At 34.1% G+C, this 23,194-nt stretch overlaps 5 protein-coding genes across 5 annotated transcripts in view; 1 reads left to right on the forward strand and 4 right to left on the reverse strand.

The window, feature by feature from the left end:
- The window catches only part of LOC105627359 (integrin alpha-PS4-like), a 5,806-nt gene extending 1,684 nt beyond the window's left edge, over positions 1-4,122 (reverse strand). Inside the window, exons 1-7 of the mRNA XM_012208645.1 lie at positions 3,694-4,122; positions 2,900-3,284; positions 2,289-2,587; positions 1,553-2,018; positions 1,263-1,411; positions 761-1,195; positions 528-691 (exon numbers count right to left, since the gene is read on the reverse strand). Coding sequence (XP_012064035.1) covers positions 528-691; positions 761-1,195; positions 1,263-1,411; positions 1,553-2,018; positions 2,289-2,587; positions 2,900-3,284; positions 3,694-4,122 — 2,327 coding nt within the window. The remainder of the gene's footprint in view (positions 1-527; positions 692-760; positions 1,196-1,262; positions 1,412-1,552; positions 2,019-2,288; positions 2,588-2,899; positions 3,285-3,693) is intronic.
- A 984-nt stretch (positions 4,123-5,106) lies between these two features.
- LOC105627196 (DDB1- and CUL4-associated factor 5) lies at positions 5,107-9,579 on the reverse strand. Its single transcript, XM_012208483.1, has 7 exons — positions 9,204-9,579; positions 8,490-8,670; positions 8,147-8,410; positions 7,645-7,865; positions 7,280-7,497; positions 6,360-6,627; positions 5,107-6,047 (listed from the first exon to the last, which is right to left on the reverse strand). The coding sequence occupies exons 1-7, from the start codon at positions 9,577-9,579 to the stop codon at positions 5,107-5,109; spliced, it is 2,469 nt and encodes an 822-aa protein (XP_012063873.1).
- A 926-nt stretch (positions 9,580-10,505) lies between these two features.
- Positions 10,506-12,267, forward strand: LOC105627197 (cancer-related nucleoside-triphosphatase homolog). Its single transcript, XM_012208484.1, has 4 exons — positions 10,506-10,560; positions 11,570-11,738; positions 11,822-11,933; positions 12,013-12,267. The coding sequence occupies exons 1-4, from the start codon at positions 10,506-10,508 to the stop codon at positions 12,265-12,267; spliced, it is 591 nt and encodes a 196-aa protein (XP_012063874.1).
- A 60-nt stretch (positions 12,268-12,327) lies between these two features.
- Positions 12,328-16,692, reverse strand: LOC105627198 (serine/threonine-protein phosphatase 5). The gene is made up of 9 exons (XM_012208485.1): positions 16,596-16,692; positions 15,778-16,164; positions 14,766-15,052; positions 14,450-14,555; positions 14,243-14,385; positions 13,655-13,962; positions 13,227-13,308; positions 13,060-13,131; positions 12,328-12,920 (listed from the first exon to the last, which is right to left on the reverse strand). The coding sequence occupies exons 1-8, from the start codon at positions 16,690-16,692 to the stop codon at positions 13,072-13,074; spliced, it is 1,470 nt and encodes a 489-aa protein (XP_012063875.1). The 3' UTR covers positions 12,328-12,920; positions 13,060-13,071.
- Positions 16,693-17,862: 1,170 nt separating this feature from the next.
- LOC105627200 (lipase 3-like) lies at positions 17,863-21,988 on the reverse strand. The gene is made up of 7 exons (XM_012208486.1): positions 21,830-21,988; positions 20,871-21,048; positions 20,115-20,229; positions 19,695-19,938; positions 18,664-18,822; positions 18,323-18,550; positions 17,863-18,162 (listed from the first exon to the last, which is right to left on the reverse strand). The coding sequence occupies exons 1-7, from the start codon at positions 21,986-21,988 to the stop codon at positions 17,983-17,985; spliced, it is 1,263 nt and encodes a 420-aa protein (XP_012063876.1). The 3' UTR covers positions 17,863-17,982.
- Positions 21,989-23,194: the final 1,206 nt, after the last annotated feature.

Below are 23,194 nucleotides of genomic sequence, written 5' to 3' on the forward strand. Positions count from 1 at the left end.
GTACGTTATACTTAGGTAAAGTAAGTTTAAGTTTAGTTTAGTACGTTACTTACGTAACGTAAACAAAATAAAACGAAATAAAGAATAAGTATAGTATATAGTATATATATATATATATATATATATATATATATATATATATATACACACAGAATATTTTAGAACTTTTGGGACAAGCTTAGAGAGATGGATGATCTCATCAGTTTTTGTTAAGGAACTTATTCTTCCGACACATTTTCAAGGAGCATTTTTTGATCGCGCTGATAATAATATTAGTTTATATCCTTCGATTTTATTTTTGTAAAAAGACAACAAATACGCAAAAACGTAGACTGATGTTGTCAGACGTCGCGCGCAATGCGATCGATTGCGTAATCACAGTCGAATCAAATAAAGATGTAACTCCTCAAAAAGAGAAAGAGAGAAAGAGAATATAAATTTCTTAATAAAAGTTGATTCTTTTGATGAGATCTAGCATCTTCTGAAGTTTTTTCTAATGATCCTGAATTAGTGTCATCGAGACCAACCCAGCGATTGCTATGTCGATGTCTACGTCAAAATACACAGTGATGGTATAACTATTATCATCCCAATTCGTCTCATCGCTTTGAGTAGTAATATTCGTTTGTATTTCCACCTTCTTAACATCATACCTCACCATACTCATATCCAGTTGCAGTGTTAATGTTTTCTGAAAAACAATGAGTTGAGTCATCTTTTATTCATCAGTAGAATCTACGTACGTGGAAGATCGTCGTACATTCGTTCTAAGAGGATTGCCAATATCGCAGATTACATCCAGCGTGTTGCTCACGCGAGGATCCTCCGTACATTCGGGCGGGATACTCGCTAACGTTAAAACCTCGGTGAAGATGCGTACTCTGGTCTGGTATGCCGGTTCACCGCGATTGTAAGCGTCGACGCGGAGAGTAATTATCGGCGCAGAACCAATGATATACCTGTTGCCTAAAGTTGAATCAGTAGACAATGTCACACTGAGATTGGACACGCATATGTTGTCCTCGCCACAATCTACGGAGAATGGCAGCTTTATAAGATCCTTAGTCTTCGAGCGGAGCTTGTTTATCACGACGCAAGATGTGCATAATGAGCTTTCGTTTCTTACATGAAGATCATCTTCTAGTTGCATAGACACCGATATTTCAAGCGGATCTATTACATTTTGAATGTTCTCCTAAAACACAAAAATGTGAATTCAGTGTGTTGAAAAAATCAATATCAAGACATAAAAATGTATGCACCATTAGATGTACTTCAAGTAGATGACTTGTAATCGTAGCTTTAAACAGCGTGTAATACAATCTGTAAGTCTGTAGTCCGTCATTACTTTTCTGTGCTCGATACATAGCCCTGCCATACAATGGATCGATCTTCAAGACTGCGGTGACTTCTAGAGTGACAGACAATTTTGACGATGATAGAAGAAAGCCGGGTATGTGTCGTATAATTTTCATCAATATATAATTTTTAAAAAATGACTCATAAATTAACAAATATATAGAATAAAGAATTATACACGTCGATTGCTTACGTAGATATTCGGGTACGTATATGCCATCGTAAGACATCCAGAGATCGATTTTGAAGGTCGTTGTGTTTCTCAACAATTTGATTTTTTGCAAGTACGTCAATGTCACATTTACTGTGACGACTGGCGCGGATCTCAGCAGGACCACTTCGCCGGATAAATACGCACCTACAGCGATATCGGAATGATTATCATGATTCACATCTCGAGGTTCTGAGATAGAGATACCGAATCCCCGTATCGTCGGCGAGAATCGCGAGCCGACTAGTCTCTGACTATATTTTCGAGAAACGCCGTCTCTGTTTCCGTTGAATATGTACACCGCACCGCCGCTCTCTTCCTCATAAGGTGCACCTACAGCGATGTCATCGTAGCCATCATAATCTATGTCACCCAGACACATCACGGTGAATCCGAATTTACCTCCGATAATCTCGCCTTCGAGCGTTTGTAGTTCTTCTAAATTATTCTGAATTTTGCGCAAAATATAATTTTTAGAGAGCTAAATATGTTCCTTTAGTTTTTAATTATAAAGAATATTCAGATCTACTAAGAAATTCTTTAAATGAATAGCTCCATCAGATATAGTGCTTTATAATGAATTTTTCCATGAAAATTTAATCATTTATTATACAGAAAGATTATATAGGTAACGTTGAAAGTTTAAAGCTATGCTGATGAAAGAAAAGTCAAATTTAAATTTGAATAAAATTATTAAATCTGTATATAAATAACATACATTGTGTCGCGCTGTAAAAATGTAGACATGACCCTCGTCCATGTCTCTGGACCATTGTGGTGCACCGACGATTAATTCCTGTCTATGGTCATTGTTGACATCGCAGGACGTTAATGCAGCACCGAAGTACTCACCATATTGTTGACCGTACAGTATCGTTTTAATAAACATACGCTGATTAGTTTTAGGAGGAAAGGTAAACACGAGAACTTTTCCATACACATTAGCGGCTTGTGGCGCACTAGAAGCATACCAAACATCTTGCTCATTGAAGTAAGTACCCGCTGTGATAGCATACCCTGAAAACCATCATGGATATATATACATGAATCTGATTATAAAATAAATACAGGAAGTGTACCAATAGTCGGACATTAGATCTTGACTTGTAAAAATATATTTAAAATTTGTTATCTTTATAGTAAAATAAATATTTTTCTAAATGCAAATATTAATTTATATACATTTTTCCTATTACACTTTAAAATTTTTTATAATCGAACAATTAATAAGAAAGAAAAAAATTTCTGTTTTGAATAATTAACGTATTTGAATAATTCGTCCATTGCTGCGTTTATTTTGAAAGAAAAGTAACAGAAATATATCTTTACCAAAGTAATTGTAACTATGAATCCGCGGCTCTCTAGCCAGCGAGGGAATTATCGTGCGCGAAAATGGACCATTCATTGGAGCGACAGCTAATATCGCATCGCCTTTCCAATTGTAAATGCCTGGACTACCTATTGCGACATTCACAGTATATTGCGAATTCATGTGTAAAGAAAAGCCGGCTTGTCCCACCCCATAATTATAAATGTTTATGTTGTTCTTGGTCGTGATTTGATTTCCAGAGTTCGAAAGGAGTAAGAGATGCTCTTCTGCTTGTCTCTCGAATACATTAGCGCTATTAGCCAGTGTCGTGTAACAAATGCCATTCATATACCAATTCGGCTTGTTATCATTTATAACATTATTTATCCATCGTGGTCCACAAACCTGTTACCAATAGAATTACTGATTGAACAGCAAGGAAGAAATTATATATTTCTTTAGCAGATAGATAATTTTTAAAACGCATTTTCTTTTATTCCCTATAGATTACAGCATACGTAATTGGATCTAATCTTTTTTACAAGAAAATAAATAAAGATTTTACTATCATTTTCATAGTTTTGAATTTTTAAGAGGTAAAAAATTAAAAAACTAAAAAATTTTTAATATCAGATATTCCTAATATTTTAAGCTGAGCTAATAATAAATACTTGTACAATAAATTTGTTCTTCATCTAAATTTTATAAAAAAAACAACATTAACTTCATCAACATTAACTTCATAAATCTAAAATAAAAATCTCAAATACTATCCAATAATGATAACTGACAGAAAATATGAGCAATAACGCACCATAACTCTAGCCTCCGTACTGTTCTGCACGGCAATGGTAGCACCAATCCAAGCATAATCCTTTATCTGATTGATCTGTCTCTTGTAAGGATGTGGACCGTTTCCAGTCTTATCAATCACCCACTCTTTGCATATACCATTCATCGCACACTTGAAGACCGTTCCCGGCTCTGTCACGAACGGCAGTGCATTGGAATTTGCTCGCGGAGCTCCGGCGAGTAGTAAAGATTCATTCACACCCACGTACAAAGCTACCGAAAAACCGAAGTAACTTCCACGTTCACCCGATACATGCACAGGATCTCTGAACACTTCGCCGTTGTATGAATTAATATTGTATGCCGATGGATTGTGTTGCAGAATTATTAAAATGAAAATTAAACTTTGTACACGAAAATACGTTGACCTCATATATGCCCAAATTGCCATTTTGGGCAATGTCAGAAGATTACGTGTTCGAATAGGACCGTATCTGTAAGAAAACTGAGGAGATGGAGTTATTTTGCCAGCGGATGTAGTGAACACCGCAATGACATCACTTACATTAGTCAACGTTTATCTATATAAAACTCCGAGAAGTGGAAACGGAAGGAACCTGTTTTTCAATTGTAGACGAGACTCGTAATTGCAGAATAATAAATCTTTCACGCAAGGTTTGTTACGTTTTCAGTTTCTTCTCGTTTATTCGTAATCAGTTAATAAAGATGTATATAAATGCAAGATTAAATAATGTAATATAGTTACAATAATTCTTCAAAGTTCAACACATAGGAAAAAATGTATACCAATTTATTACTTTTAATTACTTTCCACCGCACAAACCATATCAACAATACACATTAGCCGAGTTGCCGCATATACTTGAATGCTTAATGCGGATTGTGTGTTAATTCGCGTCTACAGTACAGTTTCTGTTTCATAATTTCTGTCTCGATTACATGATGCAATTTACATAGCCAGATCCGCAAAACATTCACCTCACAATAATGATCAAACTGCTTGAGAATTACCAAGCACTGACAGTCGCATATTACGCGGAACGATAGATGTAGGATTGGTACCAAACAACATTATAATTTCCGTCTATCTAATCAGTGACTTGATTTATGAATGAAATTGATAATATATAACCAACAATATATATTAAAGGATTATAAAGAAAATTTTGAAAAATTGTAAGAAGGAAAGCACGATACATTCACGAGAAATGGGATTAAAGGCAGACGCGCAAGATTTAAAACATGATTTAAAAAAAAAAGAATCGATCGCATGTTCGCGCGCGATCAACTTAGTGTTATAAAAATATACTTCAAGGAATCACAGATTACATTATGTACAAATGGAAAGGGAATAGGAGATCGAAGTAGAGCGCGTCAGGGAGAGGCGGGGATTTTGATGAGTAAATGTGAGCTCTTAATCGGAAGAATCACTCGTGGTCGAAACTTTTTGAGCTTGGGACGCAGATCGATTACGATAGCTCCTCCTCGCTAGCTCCTCTACTTTTTTCCGGAAACACTCTATACGTTTCAGTTTCTGCTCGTCGGAACTATCGTCCGCGCCTCTGTTGTTTCGTTCCTTACGTGTCTGTTCGCTGTTTTTTCCACCCGTAGATGAAAGTCCCGATTTAATACCGCTATCTGGAGTACAAGGAACTTGAAGTGATTTGTTGCTCGGCGTTGACGGTCCGTCTTCACGGCGGTCTTTACTAGAATTACCATTAACACAATTTCTCGAGCTAGCAGTTTTCTCTTCTTCCTCCGAATCGTCATCGAGTTTCTGTCGTTTACTTTGGCTCTTACCAGAACCGTCGTTCGAGTGTCGAGAACTATTTTTGCACTTTCGATGCTTCCGTTTGTGTGCCTTCGCGGAGGTATCCGAATCAGTTTTAGAATGTTTTCGTTTACTGATACTGGCGACAATGTCCTCGTAAACGCAGCTACTGCTGCTGCTATAGCTCGAGCTCTTGTCGTCTTTCTCGATCGCGCTAGTAACGTATCGCGATCTCCGGAAAATCACCCCGGAACTAGTACTGGGTTGAGCCGCATCAACCGGTCGTTCGTCGTCACTGTCCGAATCACTATTGACTTTTAACACAGTACACTTTCGTCTGGTAGATAGTCTTCTTCTGCTAGACAGTCTGGTATGTTTTCTCTTAACGCTCTTCGATTTTGACTTCGATTTGGATCTGCGTTTCAGATGAGCGTTGTCTCCTTCACTAGCGGAATCCGAGGGGGATCGTTCCATCGCGGCCATTCGCATGAGCTTTTTTCTGCGATTCGCGATAAGCCGAGTTATGCGATTTGGCGACTCTAATGGCCTTTCGGGAGCTACACCGCCTTCCGATGCCGTAGTATCTACGATGAAGAATAACGATATTTTACATTATTCTATTGAATCTGGAAAAGAATATAATTAAAAGTGAAGCAAAAATTTATCTCTTAAAATAATAAAACAAACAATGTCTAAACATTACAAAATAAAACTAGAAGATATATCTAACCTTATCAAATACGCACGAAATATCCAATTGTTCGAATAGAAATAGAAAAATTAGAATTTATAAAAATTAAAATTTTTTATATTCGATATTTTTGTAATATTTTTTTATTTTGCTTCACGTAAAACTATACCATCTTTTTAAATACAGAAAATTATTCTCTCAGTACCATCGCCTTCTGTCGCGCTATACGGTTCGCCCGTTGCTGGATTTATTTCAGAATCGCTGGGAGTATGAGGTGTTGGCACATCCTCGGAACTCCAGCCTTCAATTTCGCGCTGCACAAGGGAATCGAAAAAGGCCATCATTCGTGGATCTTCTTTAGTCGATTGATGGCTGTAATCGTGCGTCATAAACTGTCCACTACGTAAAACCAGCCCTATATATTCATCATGTGTGAATACTCGGCGTTGTTTCTCGCGCTTGCCAGCGTCTCTCTGAAAGAAGATAAAAGGAACGTTGATAGACAATGTCAAATCATAACAGTTATTTGAAAACAACTATCATAAGCAACAGTAACAGAATTTCTACAATAAGCAGTTAGTCACCATTTATATCATACTAGTAGTAAGTCAAAATTATAAATCATAAATCTTGGGAAACTTATATCTAGAAATCATATTAAATTATGCGTCACAATATTTCAATCAAGAGGTTCTCAGAGCAAACAATACACGTGATTGGTTAGTTATAACATAATCTAAGTTATAATCGACCATCTCCACGCAGTCAATGATTGATATTGATTTATTGTTGCCTTATGCCATATTATTGATTCGCTTATAACTCGCTCGACTTTTGATCTATTATTAATGACTTATTGTAGAAAATTCATTATTGACTTATGGAGCCATCTACAATGGAAATAATATTGCGCAGTACGCAGTAAGCAGTAAGAAATCCAATCGATTATTTTTTTCACATTCGACATTTTTTTCTGATTCGTAAATTTCTTACAATTTTCTACATTATACTACTCCCATTGTAGATGACCTTTTCTTATTACCTTAAAATACGCTACTGACTCGCTTATAACTCGTTCCTGACTTCTAATTTGCTACTAATGATTTATTGTAAGAAGTTCATAACCTTCAATCCTCCTAAACATCCGCTTCCAAATGAAAATGGACTCCAAATCTTAATAATCTTCTCGACGCCAGACGATGCAAGGATACAGCTTGTTTGATTGTATCGAACTTGATTAACGATCGATCTGTGACCACGCAACACCATGTGGGCGGATTCCACCCATGATTTGCCATCGGGAGGAGGAATTTTCCACATATATAGGTTGAAATCATCCGAACCTACAAATTCATTGCATAAAAATTCATATGTATCATCAATTGTAATTTCTTTCTATAATCATTTATGCTAAATACCTAGATATATATATTCGAAATATTTTTCTCAGATATACATAGCAAATTTACATTTATATCAGTTATACTTGCCAGAAAGAACGTATTCGTCATTCTCGCCGGCGAAACAGCAAGATTTCATGGTACAACTGTTGTAATATCCCGTATGATCAAATTCGCATAAGTGCGTGGGAGAATCGACAGCATAAAGAACCGGTGGTAGTCTTCTTCGTAAGGCCAGCAATCGATCACCCATCGAATTAAATCTGACATTCATACAACTCTGTTGCGGGCTTCCATAACACAGTACAGGCCTATAGATAAAACATGATGTTTAATGACTCCAAAAAATCGATGACTCTGAAAAATTGCGGATATATTATACTATTGCAACACACTTATAACAATAATGTTTCATACAATTATTACACAATAATGTTTCATATAACACTTAAACATTGGCTACTTCAGAAAACGCAACGGTTGAGTGAGCGCTATATTCTTTCAGATTTATCACCTATAAAGATCTACTTTAATTACAAGCAACATTCGTTTAACATTTATTATTTATCGAATCACATGTTCGTATACTTACTCCAAAGGTTTTCGTATATCCCACATACTGACACCTTCTTTAGCGTTGGCAGTAGCGAGCAGTCTCGGATCCACGGGATTAAACATGACAGAGTGGAAGGCGCTTTTGTATTGTGCCAAAGTTTCCATAGCGTTGTTAGTACGTATATCGTAAATGAGAACTCTCCCGTCGTCGCAGGCGCTGGCGAAGACTTCGTCATTGTGCGGATGAATGGACAGCCCATAGACAGGCTTTTCGTGCAGGAAGATGTTGAGGGATTCGCCCCTGCAAAACGGCGTCTCTTAATCTCCGCTGACTCTGTTAGTACGCATTCCACGCATTGGTTGTGGAAAAAATGCCTTACGTGCGCAAATCGTGAACTATAACTTGATCATCATTCCCAGCGGAGAATATCTTAGTCTTGCTGCTATCATAACCAAGGCAAAATATATTGCTAACATGTTGCGATTTCATCACGGTGGGCCTGCCGAAATTATTTATCGCTTGCTCCACTCTCCATAATAGAACTCTTCTGTCGTCGCCTCCTGTGAAAATAGGACGTTACATGCCATTCACACGTGATTCATCTCTCTATTATTAGAATATATTTTCCAAATTTTTCTAATGTGGCACTGTGTCGAGCAGTGCTGTTTCACGGAAACACGCACGCCCTTATCTCAAACTGAGAGAAAAGAGTAGAAGCTTTTTCAACGTAAGAATCAATATTTCCGACATCAACGGATACTACGTATGTGCATCGTAAGAAATGGAAAAGAAGGACATAATAAATGTCATAAAATTGATCGAAAAATCGAAGTTGATCCAATTAAGATTAGACCAACAGTCGTCAAGGCACTTACGAACTTTTGAAGCGACGCAAAATAAAAATAAAAATAATGACAATAATAGCAGTTTGCTGCTTGAAAATTAGCATCGTTTCAAGTCCTAAACGAATTACGACATCATAATGGTCGATCGAAGGGGACGAAAGCGCGAGTAATAGTGATCCTCTCTTTTCCTCTCGCGAGAAAATCGAGGGAGAGGCGACGTGGAAAATCAAGTCGACAATCGGACTCACCGGACACCAGCAGATCGCCCTGGTTGGAGAACTCGATCGCGTTGACGCATCCATAGTGGGACAGCAGATCCTTCCTATAGAGATTCTCGGCGTTCGCGAATCTAGCGTTGGTCAAACTCCGGCAGTAGTCGATCTTGTCGTCGATTTGTCGCGCAAGGACATAGGACAGCGCGCTGCACTCGGACGGATGGGCGACCTCTCCGGCTCCGTCGCCACCCTCGCACGTCTGTCGCGGTAGTCGTCGGCGCCGTCGTCGGAGGTTGCCGGCGCGGAACCGAACGCGGCCGTCTGCCTCCCCGTCGACGACGACGGCTGGCGGCTGACGATCCCCCTGGCACGCGTCGCCGCGCGACGACGACGCCGCCGTCATCGGCATCCCCGTCGTCGCCGTCGACGTCGTCACCGTACGCTCGTCCCCCGTGGTTGTCGTCGCTCCGGCCACCCTCCGCGGACGATCGCCACGCGTTTTACTTCGTTTATCCTCCCCGTACCCGGCGCGCGTGGATGGACGTGCGCGAACGTCGCCGAGCGCGACCACCAGAGAAAAGAGCGAGCGCCCCTTCACGCAGTATCACAGATCGGGCACGTCGCGATCGCTGCGCTTCCTCCTCCTCCTCCTTTTGGCCTCCTCCTCTTTTACCACCTCCGCCTTCTCTCCTCCCTTGCGAGTGCTGTTTACTTTGCACTAACGTCTACCGATCGTGCCTACGGAGAATTCCTCTCGTCGAAGATATCGTCCGTTCCCACGACTTGCGCCAACAAGAAAAAGACGTAACAAGACGCGGATGAAACGGTATACCCGATACGATAACGTAGCTCGCAGATCGTGGACGGTCGAAACGCCACGACGCACGGTTCTGTGTGTACACACACGCTCGGCTCAACCTGTACCGGAAGTTTCACTACCACACTGTCACCGTCACCATCATCGTCGCCACCATCACTACCACTACCATATCAATCCGCTCTCCGATCAGCCAACCGTTTGTCTCCTCCTGTCGCTGCTCGTCCAGCCCGATCAGCTGATTCTTTGGCCCCCCCGTGCGGTCACTTCAGTCGTTTCGATGTTTGCCCGGTGCTGCTGCTGTTGCTGTCGACGACCGTTGTCGTGTTGAAAGAATATTCGTTTGAACCTACTAATCTGTTCAATGTCGTGTATAAACGCGTTCTCGCGTAAATACTATCCAAATTCATAATCGTTAAAAACGAGCCGGCTTTCGATGAACTTCACTCTGGCAGAGAATTGAGGGAGAATCTGTCACATTTGTTTCCCGGAATCAGACGTAAACACTGCTACGAGTCATGGAAACTAGCGGTGCATTGCGGCCTTTACATGTACTACTTACGGGTCCACCAGGTTAGAATCGAGGACTAGGGAGGGGAAGATTCAAATAAAATACATAAAGCGGTGGTCTTATAAAGAAAATGCTATAATTAAATCTAATTAAAATAAGCGCTTGCTAATCAAATAATATACTGCAACAAAAAACTGGGTCACTATAACGTTACAATAACCTGCTCTTTTACAGGCGAGTATGATGTTTTGGACATACATATGAAATACAATAAATATACACACATTTTTATTATAGTATATTAAAAGGTCGGTCCGTTATTTACGCATGATGTATTGTTTTATCCTTTGTTTAACATTCAATGAACAAGAATAAAATGCTACAGCATATGTATTAAAATGGAATGCACCTTTTTAAATTTTATAATACAAATATATATATATATATATATATATATATATATATATGTGTGTGTGTGTGTGTGTGTGTGTGTGTGTGTGTGTTGTTATTTTACATACTACACAAATAAAAACACACACATTCAAAATATATTCACCCATAAAAAATATCATTATAATATAGGTTACTATACTATATATAGGTCGTTATAGTTATCAGTTTTTTTTTGCAGGCGAGTATATTTTGAGAAATTTTACATACTTTTTACATGAAATTTTAAAAAGATTAATTTATATCTATGTCTAACAAATAATTTTTTAAATTATATATATATTTTACATTCTTAGTATATCATTATTAATATATTTTACATTATTAAGATACTAAATTATTCTCTATTATTGCCAATATTCAAATACCCAATTATCTTGAATATTATTCGAATATTGGCAGAGTTCTATATTTAGAAAATAATATTAAATTAAATAATACAATGTATTTGATATATTTTCGTACACAAATAAGATAATAAATATACTCTTACATAAAATATTAAATATTATTTCAAATGATTTTTATAATAAATAAAAATGCAATGTTTTAGAAAAAATAAGACAATATTCTCTGCATTAATATTACATCTAGAGAAATGAATCATTGAATATTTTGCAGGAATAGGTAAAACTACAGTGTGCAAAAAAATCGCGTCCGCGCTGGAAAAAAAGGGCAGCAGGTTTGATGGATTTTACACAGAGGAAGTGCGAGATCAGAGTGGCTCCAGGATGGGCTTTGACATTGTGCGAGTAAAGGATCCTGGAAACAGATTATCCTTAGCAAAATTGTGCGTATTCATTCACAACAATGATAAAAATAACAAAAAAAAGTAACTGAACACATATTGTATTTAACATTTTTTACTAACAGAATCTCAACAGATGCTCCAAATAAAAGCTCTTTCAGGAATCAAGTGGGAAACTATCGTGTTTTTCGAGATAATTTCGAAACTATAGCGCTTCCAATATTGGATTTAGATACTGTAAGAGTAATGACTTGCCCGAAAATGAATTTTTAATTACTTCAACACTTTGATAACATCAATTGTATTGCTATTGCAGGATATATTGATTATCGATGAAATTGGCAAAATGGAATTATTTAGTGAAGACTTCAAGAAGAAAATAATGAACATATTTTTCGGTTCTCCTAAGAAAGCTTTTGTAATCGGGACTATTCCGCAAATACATAAAACACCGCAACGACACGCGGCACTGTTCGAAAAGTTACATGCAGATGAAGGAATTAAAATTTTGAAAGTGACCCATGGAAATCGGAATGATTTACCAGAGGAAATTATATGTTATTTCTCATAAATTTATTAATTAACGCACTCGTTATTTATTAGTCATCGCGTAAAATAAAATATCAATTTATGTATGTACATCATAAACATCATTTATTATTAACAAAAAACAAAATGTTAGATCAAAGAAGTCCAGCCAATCACAATAGATTTGTAAAAAAATTGTCACAAATAACGTGACAAGTAGTGATTGGTTAGAACATTGTACTACATAATTATTCTAGTTTTTTGCATACGCATGTATGTATATTCTTGTAATTACTATATTTCATTGAAATTCCACCGTTGGTCGCTAAAGAATCGATTAAAAGTTTAAGATTCAGCGCTTCATATAAATAATATATTATAAAGTTAAAATTCCGTGGAAATATCTTCGAGATCAAAATTATTTGTTCTTTTTACGCGCACGTAAGTATCTTTAACGAGCAAGGTGGTCATAGATTGAGGGTACAAAATAGAAACGTTCTCTTCGCGCCATTTTATTACAAACGAACACAAATCGCCAGTGTTTGATGAGCCGTTTTTTCTTATCATAGATAAGAAGTCTGATAGATTTGTTTGCCTGTTGTAAAAATAAGCAAACTTTTCTCGCTTTTGTACCCATCAATATTATGCATTTTCATCGCATATATTTTATAATACAAGAAATTCGATCGCGATCTCCTAGAAAGAATATAATAATTATTGTTGCGGAGAAGCCTAAAATGTCTCTTACCTTCCCCATTTCAGTATCAAATATATTACGCACACTTTGATTGGACTACTTATATTTCAGTTATTATTATTCATTTTTCAATAATACCTAGATGTTCCACTAGCACATGAACTTTAGTAAAGAATTGGCATAAGCCATCGGCCTTACGTTTGGATGAGGCTGTAATGAGATAAAAATGATAACATAAATATAAAATATATAAAAGCAAGTAACTAACATAAATTAAAATAATTCAATCTGAATAAAGTACATACCATTGCATCATATGACGTAAAATAAGGTTTCATGTCACTACCGTTAAGTGTGATAAAGGCACCTCGGTTACCCATAGTATCACTACGATTTAATAATAAAACATATTAAAGTTTATATACTTATAAACTCATATTAATCCTCAACTACAGCTATGATAACTACACCTAAATTTTAAAACATTCTGTTTGAAATACAGATGCAAGTAAACTTCTGCTTTGCGGTAATTAATAGAGGAAGATACGAAGTTTTTTTTTACCTACAATTTAGAACTTCATAATACCAATCATACATATTGTACAATCGTCCAAAAATTTTCACTTCAGGTTTAAATGACCCGTTGCTGTAGTCGAAGATTAAATACATAAAATTATATTGTAGACACAAATATAAGATGTTAGTATGTAATTGTTGTATATGATGAACATACCAGTAATTTGGAGCAGAGAATACTGTGATACACTTTCCGTCATGTCCCACTTCGTATCCATCGTTTTTAACTTCGTGACTCCTCACGATGTAGTCAAGGGAATTTATACTGAGGAAATTCTGTGTGACATCGGGTCCAAATTGAACACCTACGCCTCTCTTGCTGGGCGCCCGGCCCATTTGCGGTTGCGGATCCGACCACAATAGTTCACACATTAATCCTTCATCAGGTGGTTGTCTGTTTCTGTCAATTTCTCTAATTTCTTGCAACGTCACATCATCCCGCGAAAACAATCCACCGTGCATCACCTAGTAAAATGAATCATTGTAATTGTATGAAAATTATATGCAATATATGTGGGATGACGAATGGGTCCATATGAAAACAGTTGACTTGTAACCACGAGTTAACGAATATTCAGGTTCAAATCTAATCATCTCGAGAAATTTTATTATTTGATCGAAGAATTAAAATTTGTGAGTAAACATAAATATATGTTGTATATAAATACTGTATAGTACATACACAATATATATGCATACAGTATATACACTATAAATATGTATGACAACTTTGAAAAATACTCACAAGCACTCTACGGTTGAGGCAGTGTGCAAGAGGGAGCCAGTTATAAACTTCTGTAAACAATTCTGCCATCTGGACAGAATATTTAGCTTTAACTTCTCCATCAAATCCATACATTTGGTTCATTGTTGCTGACTCATGATTACCTAATACAAAATATTTCATGAACATAAATTCAAATTTCATAATGTTGGATGAAAGACTACATACCTCTTGACATAAAAAAGTGATTTGGATATAATAATTTAAAACCAAATAAAGTAAATATGCATTCTACAGAGAATGAACCTCTGTCTACAAAATCTCCATTGAATAACTGTATATGCAACTATTAAGAGAAATATATTTTTGGATAATTTTCGATATTTGTATAATGTCAGTGTATAAATTATTAGCACGTTTATAAGTTATTAATAGGTTTATTATAATAATGAATAAATATATTATATAATAATGAATTAATGATATATGAATTTTTTTTCTCACACATATATAATATTATATTATTAAGTTTTATAAAGGATACATATGGATTAGTTTCTGATGGTAATCCGTTCAACTTAAATATATTAAGCAAGTCATAATATTGACCATGTATGTCCCCACAAATGGTGAATTTATTTTCTTCTGGAATTGTAATGTCTACTAAACTAGGTTGTGCCATAAACCACGATTTAACATCCAACAGGATTTTATAAGCATATTTACGGTGCAACTTATTTTGATTTTTATACCATTCTAATAAATCTTTCATGAATTCTAGAGTAACTTTCCCATCAACCAATTTTGGACCTGTGTATTCACCTTCTATCGCTATAAAAAAAATTAATTCAAGCATATTAGGTCTCTTATTAATTATTAATGTTTAGTCACAATGTGCATTAAAAAAATATTACATAATAAACACTATTTATTTTTTAATTACATAATAAGCATATTTTATTTTGTTTTATAAAAATTATACAAATAGCAAAAAATAATATTACTACAGTGAAAGCTTTGAGACTTCTGTTCTTATTACCACTATTTTTTAATTATGACATCAAAAAAAACATAATCAAAATTTTTGCAAAATATATTTGAAATATTTTTCAATAAACATTTATAATACTTGTAAAATATATCGAAAATGATCTTGTTTCAGAGAAAAATTAAATCATATTTATTTATATATATTATTAATATATTATTCAACAGTTTGTCATGGCTGTAAATAAATTCGTTTCATTTTTCGTTACATGCATAATTTATTTCCAGATATGTAATTATTAATTAATGAAATAAAAAGAAAGTTTTCGGTATATTTGTGATTGCAAAGTATATGTCATAATTAATATCAATAAATAAATCATAATTAATACATAATATTTCATAATTAAAATACATATACCAATAAATAAATATACCATGAATCAACAAGTAGGATTCTTCCTGAGAAATCACATTTATGATAAAAATATGATATAATATTTTGTTTTATAACAATAATTTTCAATCATTTTTAGAGAAATAGAAAAAAATGAATAAAAAATACTCACCCATATCTTCTAGATTAATCATGTCAGCTATATTTTTTTTATCCTCAACAGAGATAGCTTTGTTAAAAGCTGACACTTTAATCATCTTGGAACATTCCATGCATCTGTCGTTTGCATCTTTATCATTGGGTCTAGCTTTTACAACAGTCTTATAATCCATGAGAGCCAGTTTAAACTTGCCAAGAGACATATAGGCGGCAGCTCTCCGATAATAACCTTTGACATAATTTTTATCTAACATGATGGCTGTGGAAGCGTCCGTCAACGCATATCCAAAATATTCTGTTCTTAAATAAGCAATACTCCTATTGCCAAAATATATGGCTACTGATGGATTTAATTCTATGGCTTTGGTATATAATTCAATAGCTTTGTCGTATACTTGATCTGAAAAGAAAAAGATGCATAGTGAATAAACAAGGAAGTAATGATTGTATCGTTGTTTTCTCCTTTGACATAATATTCCGGAATTGTTACAATTACATGGCGTCGCTAACTTTTTCCAAGATCACAGAAAGAATGGGAGAGAATCTCCCCCCCAAGTTCCCGGAAGTTCTCACATCGATGGAAACATAGAAAAGCATCAAGATGAAATCAACGCCTCCAGTATGTCGAACAAAAATTCTTTTCTCAAGGCTCTTCTTCGCTCCAATTTAACGCGGAGGCGTTTCAACTCGCGCGGTTCCCATAATCTCCCGCGGACGCGAAAGTTGGGGTTAGCTTGGGGCACACGTGATCGTGCGGGACGGTGAGGTGCGTTAAATGTGAGTGCATCCGGTCTACAATCGTCGCGCTTTCCACGTGCGTGGCTTACGTACTTTTGAAGTACTCGTTCGCCTCTTCCTTGTACAATTCCGCCTTCGCCGCGTCCTCCGGTGTCGCCGGCGCGACGTCCCCTCTGCCATTGTCGCCCATCCTCAGCTCCGTGCGTGCGTTCGTGCGTGCGTGCTTGCGTGCGGATGGCTGAGTCTTGTTTTGTTTGATGCAACCCAACGGCGGCAAACCGACGGGAGATTGAAGTCACTCAGAGCCACGCGGTCGCAACGTGCGTAACGAGAGATCGCGCATCGAGGTGCAGTCGATCGCGTTCCTCTCTCTCTCTTTCTGAGGAGACAGGAGAGCCTGCTGGAGCGGAGTCTGCGCCTCCCGTCCCGTAATCCGTATCGTACGACCGTACCGCCACCGTAAACGTTGTGAAGTAAACTCCAAGCGGTATCCACCGCACTGATCCGGCTGATCGCTGCTGCCTTCCGATGTCTCGATAATCGAATCCGTTTCGCTATCGATCCCTGCGCGCGATTAATTTCACCATGTAAACAACGATCTTCGGCGATTTTGTTAATGATTTATTTCTACATTTCTTTCGGGTATTCATACTGTTTGTCTATTTTATTATTGTCAATCTTGTATGTACGAAATGAATTATTATTAATTATTAGCAGAAGGATTTAAATATCATAATATAGAGCAGATATGAATGGATATATTTGGTTATCCGGAAAGTTCGTGCCGACTAATCTATATAATTTAATAAATGTATACTGTATAATAAAATTTAAATCTTCTGCATTTCAATTTTCCTTCAACATGGGCACGAACTTTCCGAATAACGCAATACTTCAAGTGATTTTTCAACGAGGAATGTGTGTACGGGATTCTCAATTCTCGTGTTCAAGATATAGAGACAAAATGGTAAAGGTTCTTTTATTATTTTATTATATTTTTGGCTGCAGGAGCAATGTAAGTACACTTCATAACCCCGTTCAGATTAACTTAAGAATAATTTTAATTAAATTAACTTAATCGATGATTATCAAAATAATTTTTGTACTGTTCTGTTAATATGGATAAAATTATTAATTTTTTAAATTATTAATTTTTTAAAATTATTAATTTTTTAACGCATAGAAAAAAGATTTAATCGGAGACAACGAAAATACATCGTTAGAAATTTATTTTGAACAACTCTGTTAGTTGATTAATTCACTCAGCAATCAGTTTGACAAATGATATTTATAGTATTGATAACATAAATGGAATTATGTTTTTTATTGTTTAACTCATGAAAAGAAAGATCAGACTAAATATAAGATAGAAATTTTACTATAAAACTATGGTTAAATACATACATTTTGTTATAATTTAATTTATATATATTAAAATATTTTTAAATATATATATATTAAATAATTAAAATATCAAAATTTAAGATTGCATTTTTTTTGTCATTAATGTTGGTTCCATTTTCATGACTTCTAGCACTTTATTATATACAAGTTGAGGTACATCTATGGCCCATAAGAAATCCAAGTGATTGAACTTAGGAAATGGTACTTTGTATTCGTCCACTACATTGGGTAACAGACTGATGAGTCTTTTTACATCCTTAAAGAAACAATTTCGTAAGTGATCTCTTTTTCTTATATGTCTCTCTTGATATAAAGCCTTATTTATACAAATAATTAAGAAAATTAATCTTTAATTAATTAAAGATATATCTTTAACGTATATATCTTTTTGATCTAAATGTTCTTATTTTACCTACCGGAATGCCAGATAGCCAGTCATTTTCGGCATAGAATATTGCGAAAGGCGTGGTGATGTTTGCAAGATTATAATCTGGTGGTTCAGGTGTGTTGTAAATTTGTAGATTTTTCACGCAACCATAATCGTATTGGCAAAACTTGCCGGAATTATGTTCCTGAGCAAAGTGTACTAACGTTTTGGTCGAAGTACCGGCTGGATAAGTACTCAAAATCGAAGGTATTAGGTTCTAAAAGACGAACATGAAATCTATTCTCAAATTGGGATCATGCGAGCGGAATAGTAATTGAAACCAATCCAGAGATAGAAATATTTTCATCGTGATACTCGAGAAATACTTACAACATCAAATTGCTCCCTATCAAAACCTAGAATCAGAAACAGCAAATTGGTGCAAATCTTATCCTGAACAAATGTCATGTCGCAGGCGAGCTTGCTCATGAACTGTATTAAAGAGCTATGTGGTAGAAACTCGTCTTCGCCAAGAAGATATAAGAGCCCCTGTAATTGAAATTCTTTTATCCACAATATAATTTGCTTGTAATTCGATCTTATAATGAATATTTGAGAATATATGAACCATTCTTTGAAACGTGATTTTTGCATAGGAGCTCCGAATTATTCTCCTTAATCTTGCAATATTTCAAAAAATATTTATTTGAAACTAAATTCAAATTCTTAGTATTATACATGTTCCATAACGATTAATATTTCAGAGAGCAAACGAGGATGAAATTTTGAACTAAAAGTTCCTTTGTCAATTTTGGCTCAAATCATTACTTACCAAGTTATTAATGATTAAAATTGATCAGTCAGATCAACACGCAGCCGGAGTATGCAGGAGTGTGGTATGCCGTGGGACTCCTCGCGCTTGCTATGCATTATCCCGATTGAAATTTTATTCTAATTTTTCATAAACAAATCAATAAATAGGTGATAAAGAAATATGGTCTGAGCCAAAATTGGCAAAGGAACTTTTAGTTCAAAATTTCATCCTCGTTCACTCCTTGAAATATTAATTAATCGTTATAGGACATCCTGTATCTTCGGAACTTCAAAATCATAAATTAAAATTTTGTTAAAGTAATTGTTCTTAGATGAAAACTGAAAAATAATAGTATTATTTGTTTGGCTAATATTTCAATCGTTTATAATACTAATACTATAATATTTGTTAAAAAACAAACTTCAAAATTTCAAAAATTAATTAATTACTTGAAAAAAGAAGAGAGAGTGTCTCAGAATATTCTAATTTCAAATCATTGTATATTTATAATCTCAAATCATAAGATAGAAAAGATAAAAATAGCTTTTTATATTGGATGTTGTTTTAAATTATTTTGCCATAAAAAATTATTTTCTTATGACTTTACCTCAATATTTCCTGCGAAAGGAGTGAGAAATCGTATAGGACTTCTTATATGAGTCATAAATGCTACAGGCGCGAAGCTGATTATCAATCGCACCATTCGAGCGATTTCCGGACGTTCTGCTGCCATCACGTAAGAAGCAGTTGTGCCCATTGAATGACCGATGTATGTGTGCAATGGTTGCGATGTTATATTCGTAATATGTAAGATCATTGCAGGTAAATCGTAAACGCCCATTTCGTGAAAGCTAAAGAAAAAAATTGATATATGTATATCATTACGGAATATAACAAAATATATTATTACATAGTATTACAGTGTAGAATTGATTAATCAATTTCTTATCATGCATAAGTTAAGTTACATATTATTATAACTATGTTACATTTAACGCACTTATTTTTAATTTATTAATGTAAATACCTGAAGTTCCAAAATTTTGAATCCGATGGCGATAAAGAAACATGTGCCCTCGAATAAGTATTCCCACGAAAATTACCCATCCAAACGTCATATCCGTGATTGGCTAATATGAAAGCTAGCAAGAAGAATAAAACATTGTTTCCAATAGATTCTATTATTTAATTGTTATTTAACTGTTAATATTAATATAAATATATAAGTAGCTAGTTAAAATTAATGTATAAAGTTGATTGTGAGATACATTATTAAGCAAAAGAGATCAGAACAATTTTTATTGTCGAATAAGTTAAATAAAAAAATCCTAATAATATAAAATATATACATATTTTATTCTTTTTAATAAGATGTGAAAATCAAGAAGAAATTTTTTTTTTAAGAGATTGCTTAAGCAGAACGTCATTATGACATTAAAATTATGTCAAAATAACTTTAAAATGATCATTAAAAGTCATTTTCAATAATTTCTGATTTTGTTACCATGATTTATTGTTTTATTTGGATATGTCATTTATATATATCAGTTATATATGTATTTTATATATATATATATATAACATAATTATAATATTATATTAATATTATAAAATTATATGTGTACAATTGTTTTAAAAACGTAAGATATGCTAGAAATTACATTAGAAGTTATTTTTTCATATAAACTTCTTAATTTTTCCTGATTTTCCTGTTTTCCAGATTAAAACGTAGTAAATGATCTCGCAATGAGAAAAAGTTTTTGGAGATTAATTAATATCATACCAAGTCCTTTAGCCTTTCCGGAAATAAGAAAATCGGCGAAGCTGCTTAAAAGACCATGTTGCAACAGCACGGATGGACCGTTTTTGTTTGGGATACGATAAAGTGTTAAGAGATAGCCATCCTCCGTCTGTATCGCGTGAGCCTCCGCGGGAAAACCTACTTTTCTTATTCTCTGTAACTGAAAACAGTAAAAGCACATAAAATTATATTTATTATACAAATTTGAATCAATTTTCAATTGATTAAGATTATTATTTGTGTACATCACTTACTAACATATTATTGTTATCAATCCTGACCGGAAAGAAGATTAACATAACAGTATAAGATACGTTCACTCATATATCTTCTTTCTAAATAACAGAGATTTCTAAATAGCACAGAGAACATTTGAACATTTTTATTTTATTTTGTATAAAATATAAACTTATATATATTTCATATAAAAAATAATTATTAAAATTATAAAAAGGCCTTTTCAATATTATTTATTTATGAATAATCATAAAAGCTATTGCTAATACTGAAATATTCTACAAAACCTAAAGTTTGACAAATAATTTATAATTTAATTGATTTTAATGATTTTACACTTAAATATTTATTTTAAAAAAAAGGGTAAAACAAATACTGTTATAAAATGATCAATTTATTTTAAATCTTATTATATATCAAAACAAGAAAAATATTCTCTTGTTTTAATCCGAATTATTTTTAAACAAAGTTAACAATGAATAATTTTATCGATTTTAAAACAAAAATACGATTTTAAGCGAGAATTAAAATCATTATTTTTATCAAAATGTAAGGTGGCTCAAATTTTAATTGCGAACAGAAACGTAACAATTGACATAAGATCGTTTTCTGTATATTACAGTATAGTAGTCGAATATCTAACATTTAAGAGTTAATAAAAAATAGTAAAGATTTTAATCTTTTTTCTAGATGCGTACACTTACCATATCGAGATTATCTTGAGAAAAAATATATGGGCTATTTGACTGTTCTTTATTGGTTCCCATCATTTTCTTGATAACGTTCTTCGGGATGTCGAATATTCCAGCCGCTGCAAAGTCGAGGAAGCCACAAAAGGGTAAAAGATACACGATCAACTGCATCGCAAACGAATGATTCAGTGTCAATGAACAAAAATAAACGACACAAGTCTTTTAATATCTAAGTATGATACTGATAAGAGAAGAAAACAAAGAGGAGAAGTAGCATGATTAGTTGATCTCTTCTTTAATCTTCTCTTTATGAAATAAGTTGCAATAGGATGAATCATTTCGTTAACGATTTTTTTCTATTAGATAAAAAAAAAGATATTGCGTTGTTAATTACATTATTAATTACATGATAATAAAATTTAAAAAATACATACATGACTCTTGCGGCATATTATTATTATTATTATATCGATAGATTGCACTGTCCAACATTTTGCAACATGAGTGTGAATTATAATCATTTCTGATATTATTTTGAAAAAATGTCAAAAAAATTAAAAACGACAATTTTAAGAATTGCATAATGTTACAAACCGGAAGCACATTTTTTTCTACATTTCATTAATGCAAGAGAAAGTATCAATGTTTAGCTTTAAAATGCATTTTGTTTTTTTTTTATATGATTTCATTTATTCAAGATTATCTTCCTGCATTATATTGTATTTTCAATTTTGTATTATTTTTTTATTTAGTATGATTTTATTATATTATGTAAGTATTTTTCACATAATGCAATATTAAAACAAAATAAATGCCTTTTTCATGTATTTACATAGGAAAAGAATCATTTAAAATTGCTATATCTCGAAAACGAAAAATTATATCAAAAATGAAATGAATTTTCAAACTTAAAGCTGATACTTTCGCGTAATATTAACAAAGTTTCGAAAAAAAATTATTGCCGATATTACGTCATGAAAATCTTCAAAATTATTATTTTTTGCTTTTTTTCTCAAAATTGTAACATAATCAAATTTGGACAATGGATTTATTGTTAACAAGCAAAAGAAGGTAACGCAAAAAAAGGTCAAATTTTATCGAACAATGTCAATAGTGCACCAAAATTATGATACAAGACAAACAAAGGTACACAATAGGGCGTGCATTCTGAACGCGTTATACAAGCACTACAATAAGAAATAATCAAAAGATATGGAATAGTGTATGTGTAAACGCTACAGGCAAATAATATGAAATATAAGGAATATAAGATGCGCGTTTATCATATAAAATTTTTTTAGATAAATGTGTATATGTGTGTGTATGCACACACACACACACACACACACACACACACACACACACACACACACACAC

Source organism: Atta cephalotes, assembly GCF_000143395.1.
Source record: "Atta cephalotes unplaced genomic scaffold scaffold00008, whole genome shotgun sequence".
NCBI classification, from domain to species: Eukaryota; Metazoa; Arthropoda; class Insecta; order Hymenoptera; family Formicidae; genus Atta; species Atta cephalotes.

Coding starts and splice junctions, on each gene's coding strand:
- LOC105627197 (XM_012208484.1), top strand. CDS start 10,506: ATGGAAACTAGCGGTGCATTGCGGCCTTTACATGTACTACTTACGGGT. Junction 10,561..11,569: donor ACTACTTACGGGTCCACCAG/GTTAGAATCGAG, acceptor AATATTTTGCAG/GAATAGGTAAAACTACAGTG. Junction 11,739..11,821: donor AGATTATCCTTAGCAAAATT/GTGCGTATTCAT, acceptor TTTTACTAACAG/AATCTCAACAGATGCTCCAA.
- LOC105627198 (XM_012208485.1), bottom strand. CDS start 16,692: ATGGGCGACAATGGCAGAGGGGACGTCGCGCCGGCGACACCGGAGGAC. Junction 15,053..15,777: donor GATTAATCTAGAAGATATGG/GTGAGTATTTTT, acceptor TTTTTTTTATAG/CGATAGAAGGTGAATACACA. Junction 13,963..14,242: donor GCCTCAACCGTAGAGTGCTT/GTGAGTATTTTT, acceptor TCATTTTACTAG/GTGATGCACGGTGGATTGTT.
- LOC105627196 (XM_012208483.1), bottom strand. CDS start 9,579: ATGCCGATGACGGCGGCGTCGTCGTCGCGCGGCGACGCGTGCCAGGGG. Junction 7,866..8,146: donor GATATACGAAAACCTTTGGA/GTAAGTATACGA, acceptor TTTTATCTATAG/GCCTGTACTGTGTTATGGAA. Junction 6,628..7,279: donor GATGTTTAGGAGGATTGAAG/GTTATGAACTTC, acceptor ATCTTCTTTCAG/AGAGACGCTGGCAAGCGCGA.
- LOC105627200 (XM_012208486.1), bottom strand. CDS start 21,988: ATGCAGTTGATCGTGTATCTTTTACCCTTTTGTGGCTTCCTCGACTTT. Junction 21,049..21,829: donor CTCAAGATAATCTCGATATG/GTAAGTGTACGC, acceptor TACTGTTTTCAG/TTACAGAGAATAAGAAAAGT. Junction 19,939..20,114: donor TCAAAATTTTGGAACTTCAG/GTATTTACATTA, acceptor TTTTTTCTTTAG/CTTTCACGAAATGGGCGTTT.